General features: G+C 39.3%; 1 protein-coding gene across 1 annotated transcript; it reads right to left on the reverse strand.

Annotated features, from left to right (window-relative positions):
* Nucleotides 1-773: 773 nt before the first annotated feature.
* Nucleotides 774-17,765, reverse strand: LOC122840416 (atrial natriuretic peptide receptor 1-like). Its single transcript, XM_044132801.1, has 7 exons — nucleotides 17,110-17,765; nucleotides 15,818-15,952; nucleotides 14,982-15,156; nucleotides 13,035-13,133; nucleotides 3,430-3,521; nucleotides 1,828-1,968; nucleotides 774-905 (listed from the first exon to the last, which is right to left on the reverse strand). The coding sequence occupies exons 1-7, from the start codon at nucleotides 17,665-17,667 to the stop codon at nucleotides 774-776; spliced, it is 1,332 nt and encodes a 443-aa protein (XP_043988736.1). The 5' UTR covers nucleotides 17,668-17,765.
* Nucleotides 17,766-17,991: the final 226 nt, after the last annotated feature.

The raw sequence follows: 17,991 nt of genomic DNA on the forward strand, positions 1-17,991 counted from the left end.
AAAACAAAAACTAACCAAAATAGTTTGAGAGTAGCTTTCTAAGCATATCTTTCCTCAGTTTTTAATGTTAAATGCCCCTTGATTAATGAGAGTTGATTCTAATAAGCTCTTACAGAGACTCCATAAGGAAGTCTGGAACAACCTTCCTGAATCACTCCTCTGATCAGCTGTCTCCAGAGGAGTGGCCAAATTCCTGGTTTAAAACTTTTATCATACTCTCAGTTCCAAAATTGCCAAAACAATCTTCTCAAAGGAGCCACCCCGACCTCGAGCTGGTTGATATTGGAGCAGTCTTTCTTGGTTTGTGAAAGGATTGTACCATGGTGGTTTCTGCATTCTCCTGACCAAATTACCTTAATATGCCAGTGACATGTTGGTTCCAACAGTTCAAAACGGTGTGATCCAACATGATGTTGGAAAACAGCACACGAACAATGTTCTTTCAAAAGATGCAAGCTCAGCACAATTTTCATGCGTGAACTATCCTTAAAAGCCAGGCCTTGAAAACCTAGACAACCGACCAGTCTAAACAAACTCTACCAATTTTTCTTTTGTTTAAAATCTCTTTGTTTTAAAGTTTCATAATGGTGGTTGTAGCTTCTGCATTTTTCGCCATCATTTTAGACTTCAAACCACTGCGTTATGGTTGGAAATATTCTGTTAAGTAAAGAAAAAAAATTTCAAAAGGACTTAAAAAATTACTACAATGAAAATACTCCATAAGAATTTTCATCATTTTTACATCCAAATTGTGCTCAGGTGGGGCATATACCTCACAAATTCAGTTTCTTAAAGCTATATGTGGGTGACGGTGGTGACGCTTTGCTCCCTACTCCACCTGCCTCTGTTGTTGTGCCCTTGGGCAAGGCACTGCACTGGTCCTCTGCTGGTGGGGATCCGAGGGCCTGGTGGCGCCCATGGCAGCCTCACTTCTGTCAGACTGACCCAGGCAGGCTACTATCCAGTCCAGTATTGCTAGCAAGTTATTGGTAAACGCAAACTAAATATATATACTCTTCAATTATGAGTTACAGCTAAATTATATAGAACTTTAACATATTTTAATGTCCGTAAGTTGGACATTTCAGCCGCTGAAATGTCCAATAAATTAGTGTTTATTGGACACATTGAAGTAGTCCCTCCACTGGCTCCCAGTATTTCAAAGAATAGACTTTAAAATACTGTTGTTAGTTTATAAATCACTGAACGGCTTAGCACCACAATACATTAAAGATCAACCTTCCAGACCTCTCAGGTCTTCTGGTTCTGGTTCTGCTCTGCATCCCCAGAACCAGAACCAAACGAGGAGAAGTAGCATTCAGCATTTATGCACCACAAATCTGGAACAAACTTCCAGAAAACTGTAACACAGCTGAAACACTGACTTCCTTTAAATCTCAACTAAAAACCCACTTGTTTAGAGTTGTATTTGAAACGTAATCAATTGCAAATTTATTGACGGAATCTGACTTAATGTTCTGTTTTGATTGTTGATTCTATGTTGCATTATGTTTCTGTGTTTGATTTGATGTAAAGCACTTTGAAATGCCTTGCTGCTGAAATGTGATATACAAATAAAATTTGATTGATTGATTGATTGATTTTGTGAAGTTTCACTGTGAAAGAAATGGTTGTAGGGAGAACACCACCAGTACGATCAGATTTGTTGTTTTGTTTTTTTTCTTTTCAGGCTACCTACATGTTGATAACAAATAGTTCTCTCTAAACAATGACAACAAGAATACTTGTAAATAAATAAGAGATGCACATATTGTGAGGCAATATGTCAGAGTGCTGACCGAACAATCTGAAGACAATAATACTCACGTTCCCTACAGAGGCCTGACTCCCAGCCACTGTCTTCTTCTTTCTGGCCATGTTGGGATTCCAGTTACAAACCAGACTGTCGTTCTGCACGCTGTAGCTTTTATGGCCAACAAGCCAATATGTATTCATTTTGCCTTTACCCTGACAGGAGAGTGATGGGTGCAAGTGATGAATACTGACTAAACAATTTGCTACAAACAGCACTGAAATTAAATGTTTACATAAAAATAATTACACCGATTGTGATTTTTGAGAAGCCATGAAAAACAAGGTTTCACTTTGTTGTAAGAGTTATCACAAAATGAAAGTATTGAAGGAGCCACGTCATTTCTTGCTGAATGAGAGAAGTAGCACCTAGAATCTAGATGCTGCTAGTGAAATACCTCTTCCTTCAAAAAAACAACACAACAGTATGACTTGGGTTTGCAGAATTGCGTTTAATCACGTAACAGAACTTGAGCAACAGTGTCCTTTTAACAGATGACAACAACATAGAGATTTTTGGCCAGTATGGTACTGAGTCATGGAGGAGGACTTTGTTCTTCACAAAATGTTTCTTTGTTTCAGGTTAAATTTTGAACATTTAAATGGAAGTCTTCTGTTGTTGTTCATCCAATATTCATCCATCTTGCTAACACTCTTATCCCTAATAGGGTCGCCTCTCGCCAGGGTGACCCCGGGCGAGAGGCGGGGTCACCCTGGACAGGCGCCAGTCTGTCGCAGGGCAACACAGAGACAGACAGGACACACAACCATGCACATACACACACACACACACACACACACAGCTAGGGAAAATTTAGACCAACTAACCCGACAGTCATGTTTTAGGACTGTGGGAAGAAGCCGGAGAACCCGGAGAGAATCCACGCATGCACAGGGAAACATGCAAACTCCGTGCAGAAAGATCCCAGGCTGGGAATTGAACCCAGGACCTTCTTGCAAAGCAACAGTGCTACCAACTGTGCCACTGTGCAGCCCCATCCAATATTCTCTTTACCTAATTTTAAGATTAATTGAGAACCAGAATATTTTTAAAATCATTTTCTGATACATAAACTGTTTTAGAACTTTGTGTTTTATGGATAACCGTGGCTCAGTGAGTGGAGGAGCTCTCTTACAAGAAGGTTGTTGGTTTGACTCTATTTTCCTCCTGTCACATATTGATGTGCTCCTGAGCAAGCCACTTAACGTAAAGTTGCCAACCAATCAGTGTAAAAACGTAACTCCAGTGAACATTTGTTGTCTTAGTGTCATAAGTGACTTGAATGGCACTTTATAAGTTCAGTCGATTTACAATTTCTCTCCATTATCACTGTATTTAAAGTAATACATTTAATATAATATCTGTTGGGTTTCTTCACAGAGAGGCTGAGTGGGGATATTTGATTTGAATTGATTTAAAAGACCCCACTCATCTTTACCATACCTGCAGTCCATCATTTGAAAATTTACAGAATTTTCATTTAAGTAGAACTAGAGATTTATGTTTTCACTATGTATTATTTTCTAAGCATACTGAAGAAAATATGAAGCCGTTGAATTGAATTGAATTTTGCAAAGAACATTTTAAAAGTTGAGAAATTGATTTGTATCCATTACCTTGACCTCGATCTCTCCACGTAGCTGCAGCTCATAGGCGTTGTCCTTCATCAAAGCCAAATAGGTTTCTGAACTGGTGTGGATTTTCTGGGCTGGAACAGGAAAACATATGAAATAGATTTGGAGCAACAATTTTAACTCTAAGCAGATTCCCAGGTCCTTCTCTTCAAAGCTTTTCGCAGTGTGATTGATAAGGGAACTAATATTATGTCTTTACAATATACCTGAAAGAACACTGTAAACATGCAGTACTTTGTTAATTATAGGTATGTGCCTGAGTTACCCAAAATATTTTTGTCGTTTTTTGTAGAAACACAACTTATCTGATCTTCCACATCAATACAAAATCAGTCAATATCTCTAGCAGTGATGGAATTATAGAAAAAATTTTGATGAGAAATATCTGGCAGAGTACATTTTTAAAAATATTATTTTATTGAAGTATTTACAGTGTTTATTATTTATTGCTGTTTTAGGCATTTGTGCAATTTTGAAAAGGAAGTATTAGAAACTATTGGTTAAGAATTCAACGGCTACAAGTAATCAGTGAATAAAAATAAAATTACATGGTATTTCCAGTTGTTATGTACGTTTTTGCTGTAACACCTATATCAGATGGTGATGAAGTTAGCCTCCTGCTCAGTCTACAATTAACAATTTTTATTTTAGTGGATTAACCCATTTAATCCCACCAGCAACAATTGTTGCCAGACATTTTTCTAACTTCTGGAAGCTCTAGAAGAATTGTTTTGACTTCTAATACCTAATTGAAGTATTAAAATAAAATAATAGAGTGTCTAATCCAAGCAATATCAATTTCATGTATCTTGTGTGAAAGGTCACATGACCAGACCTCTTTACTTCCTGCCTGTAATGCTTGAGTTACACAAACCTGTACAAGAGGAAGTCCGCAAAAAATATTTAAATAAACATTTTGAACATATGTTCTTTAAAGTATCTTCTACTGACACATAAAAATGTTTTTATACTTTCATCCATAATTTGATCATAAGAAGAGTGAACGTTAGCATGGCAACAATTGTTGCTGCTAGCATAATACATAGACAGCAATGTGCTATGTGTCAATGTTTATTCTATATGCCTTGCTGTTCCCACACAGCTTAAAACTATAAGATGTTTTAGATTTTCTAGGCCTGAAGGAACCTCAAAATGACGTCTTCTACATCCCACAGTTGAAATCCTCCTCTATTTCACCCAGAGGCGCAAAAGGTTGCTATGCAGTGTATGCAACGCATAGGGGCGCTGCACTAGAGGGGGCGCAAAAACGATAGGATCTTTTTTTTCTAGTCAGCATTTTATGTACTTAACAGATGTTTGTGCATGAAATGATCAATAACAGAGGATCAGCACTGATTAGGCGCCCCTCCTCTCCTACCAGCCGCTCTCCCCTCCCATTCAGGTAGTTTGGGTAGCGGCCCTACCGAGGACGCGCTGAGGCGCGTTTTTTTCTTTTAAATTTGTCGTAATGCCTCGACAACAGGGAGCTAAAGATGAGGCGCAGAAAAAACTCCGGGGCACAAAACAGAAAACAGAAGAGTGGGAAGGATAAAGATGTAGGAGAGACGAAGAAAAGCTTTTCAAAGTGGTTGAAAGACAGTAGGTAAGTAATGTCAGTGTATCAACAAGAGAGTTGTAAATATTCAGGTTAGCTTAAGCTAGCCTAAAATGACAGCTGGTTGTTGTCCAATACAGGACGCGATTTATTCCGTATTGCTATAAATGTCTGATAGACACACCGATCACACACATCTCAACAATAAGTGTAATAATAATGACCAAAACAAAACACGGGAAATATTAGGGTCAGCTAAATTGTCGTTGCGGGACCTAAATAGGACTCCACTAACTGACGCTGTTGTCATGGTTACATAGAGACGGACACTACGCAGCCGCAGTGAGCTGCTATCAACCATATATATACGCGTCATATATATACATGTACATATATGTGTATATATGTATATATATATACACACACACACACACACACACACACACACCCACACACATACATACATACATATATATATATATATATATATATATATATACACACATATATATATAATATATATATATAATTTATATAAATAAATAAATAAATATATATACATATATATTTATTTGTATTAAATTAAGGGCCATTATAAAGAGAAATTGGGTTTGTTCTCTCTTGTTTGTAAAACTGACAGCAACCAAAGTATAGATTTATTAGCAGAGAGAATATATATTTTACATATCCAAACATCAGAATCTCAGCTTTAAGCCACATTTTATAGGATTCAATTATAACTAAATAAAGAGTTCACTGCCCCAACCAGACCCAATAAAGGTTTGCGTCTTTATTATTTGCTATATTAAAGACACATCATATCTTAATTTATTGAATAAGACTGTCTGGCATTCTCATGTAAGTTTTGGCTTTATTCTTAGCACTACAAAACAAAAGGCCGTCCAGTGACTGTGGGTGCAACAGACACCAATTAACCTAATGTTGGGTCTATTTTAGTTCCCAACCTGCAAGGAATCAACCAGAGACACAAATTACTTTTCTGCAGAAAAGGGAAGCTGAGCCAGACACGGAGAACCGTCGTCAAACACTGTCTGTGGTCAACTCCGTTGGCTCTCAGTCCCCAACTGCCTTTTATTACAAAGAAAGAGGTTGGCTTTTTCACACAATGGATCAAAGACCTTTACTACAGGATGATCTGGAACCTTCTGTTGACATGCCCTTACAAGGACACGAGGCTGACCATTACCAATCAGTTTCACAGGAAGCTAATAAAACAATCAGCTAATGACCACAGCAGCTGAAGATGCAAGAATGTGTAAATGTTTCTAGCCTCCAGGCAAACATCCTAAAACAGTTTATGATGTACTACAAAAGAAATAAACTAAGTAAGAAGCTAAGTAAATATCACACAGAATAATAATATGAAAACATTACCTTAAACTCATAAGTAAATGAACCTAGATTATTTTTTCTAACACCTAATCACTTTTTTCCCCGAAGGTAGGACAAACCGGAGCACCCGGAGAAAACCTATGCATTTATTTTAAAGATTTATTTTAAAGAGTGTCCATTTAAAGAAGGCCTCCAACAGTTAGTGAACGAGAGACAAAGGTAAAATTAAAAAAGACCAATTAGCCTAATCACTTTTTTTCCCGAAGGTAGGACAAACCGGAGCACCCGGAGAAAACCCATGAATTTAGTTTTGTACAGGTTAGTACAAGCTTGTTATTAATGAGTAAATCTCATCGTGGCGCTCTGCCTAGCTGCCCGCCATCTTTTCTCAGCTCAGTTTCCCGGAGACAACGCTTCCTGCCTGCTGATGTTGTTGACATTTCAGGCTTTCTCTTACTACGGGGCATTGGCTTCAGCTGATTTACCTTTTCTGGTGTTGTGAGCTTATCTTCTCTAAAATGTGGCACTAACTTGCCTTCACCGAGAGGCAAAGTTTGAAAACAAACTGACTTTTGGTCAATAGGTGGTAGAAATTTGACCTGTTTATCAGTTTGCATCTCAACTTTGCTTTCACTTTTAGGTGCTTCCACAGCAATGTCATTTTTTACGTTTCCCTTACAAAAAATCCCACGAAAATCACATGTGGATCACATCAGTGACGTGCGGTGAGGTTCATGGCTGGTGAGGCACTGACGTCATCAGAATCAGATTTGCAAATAGATGCATAGATTGACAGCAGTTTACAGGTTATGTTTCACTTCTGCATCCTTACACTGAGTGGCAGACAAGGGAATGCACTTCCTGCAAGGCTCCAGACTCCAGATCCACAGACAGAGAACGGGTTTGAAGTGAAGTGGCATCCCAAGCAGACAGGTGTGTACGTGAGAAGTGGGATCCTCTTTCAAAGTCTGTGGTCACTCTGCTCTTAGCCCCCCAGAAATCCAACCCAATCTCACATAAAAAAGTCTATTTTAACAATTAAAATGGTGTAAAAGTTATGGCAAAAGCTTTGATTATCCTCAGTCTCTTTTAGAGTTTCACAAAAAAAAATTTGCTGGTGATCAGAAACCTGCCAGTCTAAGTGCACTGCAAAAATACAGTATTTTTGGTCTAGTTTCTACTTCAAATATTTTAGTACAAAACTAACTTACAAGTAAGATTTCAGCAAGATATTGGAACTTGTTTTAAGTCAATAATTCCTTAACATCGATTTAAAAAAAATACTGGTTCCACTGTCTCTTTCTTGTATAGAAAAATGTCCTCAAGCGAGAGTATACAAACTGTAGCTCACAAAACACACATATTATCTCCTGCTTCGATTGAAAGTCCACTTGAGAAAACTTTTTTGGTGTTGTAATGTAGTCATCCATGTCGAAAGTCGGGATAAGCGAGAGGAAAAAAATCACTATCTCTATTATAATCTATCGCTGCACTTGACTTGCTTCCCGAATCGTTTAGCCTAGCTCGCTGTCACTTACTCGGCAGTTGAGGAGTGAACAAGACGAACGTCTGGGATCTTGAGCGCCCCCTGCCATGAGGCAAGAGAACTGCCTGCCTCACCTCGAACCTGTTCTCTGCCGTTTATAATCGCTCATTACACGAAACACGTTACACAAACACAGTTGGTGACAAAAAGCACTGTACATTATATACATAAGCTAAATTATTGGAAATAAGTTCACATATTAAATTTGTTTAAACCATTTTATTGACGCCGTACAGCAACATGCTCTCTCCGCTTAGCAGCCAGCGCAGAGCCAGGGGTTGCGCAATCCAAGGTGAGGCAGAGCTCGCTGCTGCCTCACCGGCATCGCTTCCAAGCATTTGAATGGGAAAATAAGAAAATTCAGCGATTTTGAACAAATAAAAATCGAAATTGGTGAAGCTACATGAAAAATAAATATTTTTTAGTACAAACCACCGGATGAATATAACAATTTAAATTACTTTATGATTATATATTTTCTTTCTTTCCATGATGGCAGGTGAGGCACTGCCTCACCTGCCTCCCCTGACCGCACGTCACTGGATCACATGTGACTTTCACATGTGACTACATGTGGTTCACACAAATTTTACATGTGAATCATGTGAATCACATGTGAAAGCACATGAATATGTGTGATTTTGGAACGTTTTGTGGTAAAATCACATGTTCCAAAATCACACGTATTCATGTGCTTTCACGTGATTCACATGATTCACATGTAAAATTTGTGTGAACCACATGTGATTTTCGTGGGATTTTTTGTAAGGGTTGCCCCTTTACTCTTTTTGGATTTCTTCAAATCCTCGCATTCTTTCTGCCAATCTGTGTATTTCTTCTTCAAATCCTCGTCTTTCATCTTCTCTGTGTAATATTTTGTTTTCCACTTATCAATTTGTTCTGTGAGTTTTTTAATGCGCTCTTGATCCAAATCCCTGCTTTCAATTAGTGCCTCCACTTGACCATTTAAGCTCTGAATTTCCTCCTCAAGCTTTCTCCAATCTGATTCTGGGCGGTCACAACATTTCCTCTCATTGCCATTCATCACTGCTACCTGTCGTTATAAGGCTGAGAGAGTTGCTCTCAGCCTGTTTCTTCAAGAGTCAATTTATCTCAGATTCTTTTTTCTTTAGATGGTTCACTAATCCCCTGCGTCTCATTTTTTCTTCAATTATTACAGGTTCACATAATTGTAGCGTTGCTCTAAACCAGGGGTGTCAAAGTCAAATGGACGGAGGGCCAAATAAAAAATTTAGCTACAAGCCGAGGGCCGGACTGATCAAATGTTCATTGAAATTTTTTTAAATGATGCATATAGTCTAGTGAACCTAATTGAACCTACTGAAAACCTAACAAATATATTCCAATATGATCAGATAAATAAAGCAATATTTTCCTATGGCTCTGTCAGTAATCTTTAATTTTCAACAGACACAACTGAAATATTTTTAAAATATAATTGGATTGAAATACAATAAAATAAAGTGCAAAAATCTATTAATCAAAAACAACACTTTCATCAAGGAGAAGTAATATGCAGTGAAAACAAATATTAAACTTTAACTTTTAAACTTGAACTGAGTAAAAACTCTAAATATAAACTCTAAACCTTGTTTGAAACCCCCGGTTCTCAGTGTCCACCTTCCTTTTTGTCATTTTTGATGGGTATCTGAAAGTTAATTTTACAGTTATGCTGACGACTGCTGTGCTAATAACCCTTCTAGACCGGACGTGTCGCCGGCGACACATCTAAATTTGCAGTACCTAATTCCGCCACACGTAGCGCTAAGTGGAAAAATTCCAACGGTTTCTGAAAGGGGAGGCGTTGCACTTTCCAGCAAGTATCGGGTTAATACGGTAACTTCGCAACTGCAGCTGCAGAGAGTGTAATTAATCCGGGGGGCACTCGTTTAATAGACGGTATATTTCGGCAATAACTTGGTGGATATTGAAAGTTCCGGTTGTTATGGATACATGGGTAAGTACATCATCTCACAGAACATTTAAAGAACTACTTACAGTTCAAATAAGGAAGATATTTTTTTTCAGACGGGGTTCCGGCTTGCTGCGGTCTGCGGGCCGGTTCTAATAATAAATCAAGATCATCCCAGGGACCGTAAAAAATCTTCTCGCGGGCCGGATGTGGCCCGCGGGCCTTGACTCTGACATATGTGCTCTAAACTCTTGCCTACTTTTAAAAATGAGTTCCTCTGTTGGAGGTTTTGGACGTTTCTTTAGAATATTTTTCCTCTCCTCTTCTCCCTTTTCCAGCTGTTTTTCTAGATCTTCTATTTTGCCTTCAGACGTCTGCACCTTTCTTTGTGGTGTGACACCTCCTTCTTGAAAATACCAATATCGTAATTTTTTCGGGATAGCTCAAACTTGAGTCTCTTCACTTCATCTTCACGCTTCTCAATTGTCTTTTGGTCTGCTGTGCTGCGAGACTCCACTGCGTCTTTTTTTTACCAAAATCTTCTCAACCTCCTGTTTTGAATTCCTCTCGAAGTTTTTGAAAGTGGTGCAAAGCTCCATGACTTTCTAATGGTACTTTTGAATCTCAGACCTCAACTGATTCCTGTGGTTTCTCTGGTTCTTTATCTCTCTGTTTAACCTTGGGATTGTCCGTTTTTGCAAGATTTTGTTTTGAAAGAGAGCCGAGTCTCGCTCTTCGGTGAGAGAAACAACATCCTGTTTTAGACGCTCAATTTCTTCCCGAGCTTCTGTCAACTGTTTCTCCAATTCATCCTCCCTTCTCAGCATTGCACCAATGTCTTTCATCCTTTGTAGCCAGGTGGCACCATTAGGTGTCGCTCCCTCCACAACCTGAACCTCCATAAAAGGGAAGCTGGGAGGGTGGTGGCCAAGTGTCAATTTCCTGTGTGTGTTGGACCAACGCTGTTTGCTGGCTTTGGCAGGTTTGGAGGAAAACTGTTTTAAATTGATTCTCTTAATAAGTTTGTCCTGATGTTTTCATACAGGGCCGCATTATTATTAACGTTCCCGTGGCAGCGTTACCTGGGCGTGTGGTTGTTTGACGCTGCGGGTTGGCTTATACATTTGTCTCTTTTAATCAGATTGAATTATATGTTTTTGTTTTCTTATATTGCTTTTATTTGGCAGGGCTGCACCAGATCTACTAGACCAAGTTTGACTTTAGAATGCTGGTTTATGTGATGCAGTGTTTTTAATGTGTTTTAGATTGACTTGATTAAAGTGATTTCATAATGAGCTTTAGTAATTTTTGTATTTTTGTTTTTACAGTTTTATCACTGCTTCCTGCTGTCCTTTTGGAGTTTGATTTTCTTTGTTGTTAGTCCACACAGTTTGGATTATTTGTCTCTCCTTAGTGTTTGTGAGGGCGGGCTGACAACCATTCATTTATTTTGTTTGGTTTTGTCCTCCGTTTGTTACGGTGGCCCTGAGGTGCAAAGCACAAAAAAATTAACGAAGCACAATTACAAATTGCAAAAATACAACAACATTAACGAAAACGGAAACGGTATGTCCCAGTTGGAGACCTGAGAGATCACTGATTGGACGACAGTGCTTTTGAACTGGAAGTTATCGCTTGAACGGGTCGGCCCGTTCAAGCGATACGTTATAGCGTCCGCCATATTGAAAGTGACTTATCTACCAGCAAGCAGTTTATCTTTTGCAATATTAACTACTAACCGGAGTTCGACTAACAAAAAACCAAAAGGAAAAAAAAAGGAAACAAATCTAACTATACTGTTATCCCTACGTGTTGGATACACCATGTATGTTAACGTAGATTAACAGCAAGCCAAACTCAATTTTCATGAGTCAGGTAGCCGAGCGTCTTGTTCCTTTATTACAGTCTTCTTACTATTTTTCTACAAATGTGGGGGAATCTCAATGACAACGAATGAATGAATAAGTGAAGTGTTAATTAACCACCTGGTACCACCTGCTGTCTGTTTGCTCTGCTTCTCCTTAACGTTTCTACCACCCAAGTCAAACACAAAGATTACACCATATTGTAGCCATGGTAACACAACCATCAAACTATCAGGATGATTTTTTAAACTTTTACAATGTAAACTTCCTAATTAAATCGTAAATGTACAATTTATTTTTCTCAGCTGAATGCATTAAATGAAATTTAATAACATTGTCATTCTCTATAAATGATGCTACATGCTGTTACAGTTAAACCATTTCTAGGCCCCCTGAGTGTCTGGAGGCCCCTGAATGGCCCCTACCAGCGGCTACTGAGTTTTCTTTGCCTTGATATTTAATCAATTAATATGATTAATGTTATAATTGACAGGCCTCCAATTCTTTTTTTGTTTTTGTTTCTTTGAACAATAAAAATAACAAATAAATTGTGGAGGGCCCCCTGTTGGTCAGGAGCCCTTAGAATTGTCACAACTTTCCCCCCCTATCCGGGGCCCCTGAACATAACCAACATAAAATGTAATAATTCATAAATATCATGTGTTAGGGAGGTCCAAGGATTGAAATGCATGGACTTATTTTGCAGGGAAAAGATTGGGATTAAAAGGATTAATTAATAGTCTTCTTCTGTTCTGTTTTACAACAGAGTGTAATAGTGTCATTTGTATTTGCAATGGATTCAGTGAGAACCAATGTTAAACCTAGATTGTTTTTCTTCTTTAGAGTTACATAACAATTTCAGTTTTTATCTTATATGTGAAGTTTCTGTTAGTAAAGCTTTGTGGATTATTCTGTAGGTGGGGGAAAAGATTCAGACTTTGGGTCCTTCAGTTAGTGAAACAACATAGTGTAAAGGTTTCATTTAGTTCTCTGCTTCTCAAATTGTCCGAATGTATCTTTTTCCTTTCACTGGGGTAGATTCGCTTCTTTTTTGTTGCCATATTTGGTTTAAGTTAAACTTTTTAGGTTCTTGCTAATACCAACCTAAATAAAATCAACTACTTGAAATGTATGCTGGTGTAAAATATTCTCTTGTGTTGAAAATTCTTTTGAAAGGTTCATTTGTGGTAGCTGCAGCCTGACAGTGCACAGCAAGGGCCTTAACATAATCATCATTATAGAAGAGCAGGAGAAGCAAGTTATGGACAGGATATTTAAAAATCAAATTTTCTTTAAGAGCTGTAAAGGTTTGTGTAATTATTACTGAGGACTCACGCAGGCTGGTGGACTCCATCCTTGAGGCAGTGTTGACCGTATCTCCAAACAAACAGTATCTCGGCATCTTGTAGCCCACAATCCCAGCCACACATGGACCTACGGAGCCGAAAAATACAAATGGCTTTTCGTTTTGCTTTCGAGCTTAAATTGTAAGCTCAACAATCAGGCACCAATACAACCAGAACACAGAAATAAAACAGAAGAATTTAAATAGATTTCAAACAAATTTGATGCAATCACTCACAAACAAGGAAGTGATGTTTCGAGCATCCCAAAAAGGCAATAGTAGGAATAATATTGACATGTTACTTCATCTTCCTGAGATTCTGGATATTAAGCTTCACATCCCATTTAGTGCTGAACATGACACCTCTTTTTTTTTTTTTTACATGTTTCTGTGATTTTATGATCTCAAAAAGCACACAAAGTCCTCAGTACTTTGACGTTTATTCATTTGTCATTCATTTCTATAGCCTACTCCTACTCCAACCTTAACCATAACCAGTTCACACCTAGACTCAAATCTCAAATCACACCTTAGTCCTAAATCTAACTTCTAACCTCAAAACAGCACCTCTTCTTATAGGGCTTGGGATTTGGGCCCATAAGGAGCAATCGGTCCTTATGGAGTAGTATTTGTTGGAGAAATGGTACTTACACTGTAGCAAATACAAGTCTACACGTACACAGACGTGAACACACTAAAAATTTCAACTGATCAGCTGAACCCTCAGCACTTCCTCTAGATGGCGCTGTGGGTTCAGCTGAATGTTGGTTTCTCTGGGTTTCTAGAGTCAATTCAACTTTATTTAGACAGAATCAAGTTACAAAAAATAGAGATAAAAACAAATAGGAATTATAACTGAATTGGATAATTATAACTGCTGTAACAGTTATAATTGTAGTAAACATACTTCTATTACAAATCCATATGAACAAGCATAACCACATAAACACTCCACACAGATAACAAACAACACATGTAACCTTAAAACCTGATGATTATTGTATTATTGTTGTAATTTGGATTTAAATAAACTGGACATGGAAACATTTTACAACCTGTCAGTCAGTGCTCTACAAAATAAGAAAAGGTATCAAGGTTAGGTTAAGATTAGAAAGGAAGGCTGAGAGCAGAAAATATCTAAATAGCTTAAAAACACACAAAAAACTTTTGAGACTTTGAATAATTAATTTTAAATGAAGAAAATAAAATGCCAGACAATGAAATGAACATATTTCCAGATCAGCTCTATTTTTTCTATTTTCAGTGAGCTGTCTTTTTGCTTCACTGTGAATTAATCCAGTTATGCTATCTTTATTGCAAACACATCTGAATACTGTAGAGGTTGAACCTCAGAGAGATGGAGCAGCTGGTCTGAACATAGAACACATTACAGCACGTTGTTGTCCCAAATAAGTCTCAGTGTCATGTTTTTTTCAAGGCACTGGAAATAATAGGAACACGTAGTTCATGAAAAACAAAACCGAGCTCTAGAAAACCAACTGGAATTATCTCAATCTAAAACTCTACAAATAAAACTACTGGCTTTATTCCCCAGAGCCAGAACCAAACACCCACATGCAGCTTCTATTGATCCCAAATCTGGAACAAACTACCAGAAAACTGCAAAACAGCTGTAACACTGAGTTCCTTAAAATGCAAGGCTTAAAACACCCCTGGTTAGAAGGGGGAAGACATGCGGCAAATGTCGTCGGGTCCGGGAATCGAACCCGCGACGGCCGCGTCGAGGACTGGGGGCCTCCAAGCGTGGGGCGCGCTAACCTCTACGCCACAGGAGCACGCCCCGTTTATGATGTTTTTATGTTTTCATGATGTAAAGCACTCTGAACCGCCACATAGTTGAAATGTAATTGACCGATGCTCTAACAAAGCCAGAATGATGTGTTGGACCTTGTAGTCTCACGTGGAGCTCCTCTGACCTGTGTGAATGCCAGCTCGGAGCTGCAGCCTCTCGTTGGGCATATGAGGGATGGACACCTGCCTGACCGCCGCCAACAGGTCCAGTGCCATCTTGGCAATCTCATCTGCGTGTTTGTCACCGTTTCTCTCAGGTAGACCGCTCACCACCATGTAGGCGTCTCCGATTGTCTCCACCTTGTTAGAGCATTCCATTAAATTCATTCAAATGACATGGGAAAAAGTTTCTTATTTAAAAACAATAGGAAATGATTGCAATGCAGTTTCTGTAGTCTGCCATCTGTACATAACAGCTCCTAGAAGACATTAGACATCTCATCCTGGCTAGTATCTGACAGGAAACACAACTAGAGACAGACTAGACGAGGACCCGACAAAGAAACAAGAGACATAAGTGGATTTAAATACACAAAGGGTAATCAGGGAACACGAGACACAGCTGGGAGCAATCAAGGGTAAGTGGGACAACAGGAGGCTCAACAGAACACAGAAACTTAAAACTTAACAGAAAAATTAAATCCTCACATCCCTGAGATCCTGTCTATGAAGACCAGAACAAGAAGGCTGAATGTGAAGCCAGGGACAATGCTGGTGGAGTCTGACATGCACAGGGACTAAGTCCAACTTTGGACACTTTTTTTTCATTTTACTTCACTAAAGTAAAATGAATAAAACAACACCAACTGTAGGTGTTTTAAAGAAAACTTTAAAACACCTCCAGGCAGACAGGAGTGCTATTGATCAAGAGCTCTTTTTTGAAGAGTGGAGGACAGTGTGGATGTCTTGACGGAAAGCTTCAGACTTACAGAAACGTGCTCTGTTGGCGTGAGTTTGTTACCTTGTAGACATCGTAGGAATCAATGCGAGTGTCAAAGCACATGTACAGGTTGTTGAGCATCTCCACCACCTGCAGAGGGGTGCAAGATGCTGAGATAGATGTGAAGCCCACGATATCTGAGAAAAATATGGTGACCTGGAAAACAAGAGAGAAAATGTTTGCTCCGTCACAACATATCAGCTCGTCTTCTCCTATTGTGTCAGCCACACAGGATGAGGTAACAGAAATATAATAGATAATACTGATTTATACGTTTCCTTTTACTGACGTTCAGGGTTTGAGATGAAGTTAGATCTCATTTAGAGAAATTTTGGTGAAAACATTTGCTACAACTCATCAGAGTATATTCCGTACCGCCTCTATCAGTAGAAAATTACAGTCTCTGCATTGAACGAGTGGACAGGACAATGAACTAAATCTGTGGAATCAGCATCAAAGTTTCCTCCGTATCTGCTAAAAGTAACGTGGGCCGTTTGAGAGTCTGCAGCTACATTTCCATATCAGAGCAGTATTTTCTCTTTTCAGTGAGTTCTACACAGAAAACCCTCCTGATCATTTTGAGCTGCTCAGACCCCCACCTCGCCACCGTAAGGCTTTTTTGGTCCAGCTGCTTCAAACCTCTTCAATAAGCCAGATCCAATTTCACCTGTACAACTTGTTTTATCTCCACATGAATATGCAACGGGGCAATTACAGGTAATTACACCAACAATGGCAACAAAGGCAACAAACACACACGTTCAGTCAGGGTGTTTGCACATCTTGCAGATGTAACCTCCTCACAGCAGCTTTGGCCAAAGAGTGACAGAGGAGGAGAGCAGACGCAGATCTGTTCTTAACAAAGTCTGCAGCTCCATGTGAACTGTAGGACAACAGAAGTACTTATAGTATCACATAGTATCTCCAACTTTTCCCATCACTTTTAAAAAGTGATTACTGGTTTAGTTTTTTAAACAGCTATTTAAACAATATATTATTTGTATTTCTGGGAGATGAGATAATGGTGGGGCTACTCAGTGAAGCAGTTGGTAGCATCTGCTGCTTTGCAGGAAGAAGGTCCTAGGTTTGAATCCTAACCTGGGTTTTTTCTGCATGGAGTTCCCACGCTCTCCCTCTCCATGCAGAGTTCTGTCCATGTGCTCTGGCTTCTTCCCACGGTCAAAAACACAACTGTAGTTTCTAGGAAAGTCTGAAACTTAGAAGTGTGCCTTCTTGAAAAGGACTTTCAAAGGCGTTTTCAAGGAATGTTTTCATACATTTCTGTTATTCTGATAACATGCTGTTTTCCTTACCCTTTCATAGCTTTCGGCTTCAACCTGCTTACGCTTCCTGAGCTGCTTGGCGACTGATTTTGGCAGCATTTGGTGCAGCAGATCTTCAGCTAGCTTCCTCTGGCGTTTCAGATCCTCAGATTTCTCCCTCAAGCTCTGAGCATAATCCTGGATCCACTCTGTCATCTCTTTGAAAGAAAACATCATCAGAGGATAAATGAGGCACGCCACAGCCAGAAGGCAGATCCTTATGCTGAGGCTGGAAGACACAGCTCGAGATGCCAGCCGGAGAGCCAGCGACGACCGATCAAAGACGCACTCCTGGGTTTTTATGAGAGCCTGAATTCCAGTGTGTGACCCCGAAAGAAGCTTGCTTCCTGCTCCAGAGATCTGCCATGGACTTGGGTCCAGAATATGCACCGGCTGAGCTTCCAGACTCAGGTTTACTTTGAGGTCTACGTTCTCTGACCAGCAGTCATTCAGCCGCTCAGTCATCAGTCTGCATAAGCTCAGGTAATACAGAGTGTTGGTCCACCTGCGCTGGAAGTCAGCAGGAGTCAAGGTGTTGTGGTGGAGCATCAGTTGGTAGTTTAGTTCTGTGAAGGTCACCAGTAGTCGGGCAGAAAGAACATCTGCCCAGTTAGGGTTTTGTTTGGCTTTAGCTAAAGCAACTTCAACTGAGCCCCAGAGGGTCAACAGTCTCTCTATGAGTTGAGTGAAAACCGATCCATCCCTGACATCCAGGGATGGATGTAGAAATTCCTGCATGTTTCTCCTCAGCTGAAGGCAAAATCCAGACATCTCCGCACTGCACTGAAGTCTATGATTATTACTGTAGTTCACCATTTTATCACAGAGGTGATCCAGTGCTGGGGAACCGGACCCCAGTGTCTCATTGCTTAT

Source organism: Gambusia affinis, linkage group LG01 (genome assembly GCF_019740435.1).
Source record: "Gambusia affinis linkage group LG01, SWU_Gaff_1.0, whole genome shotgun sequence".
Taxonomy (NCBI): domain Eukaryota; kingdom Metazoa; phylum Chordata; class Actinopteri; order Cyprinodontiformes; family Poeciliidae; genus Gambusia; species Gambusia affinis.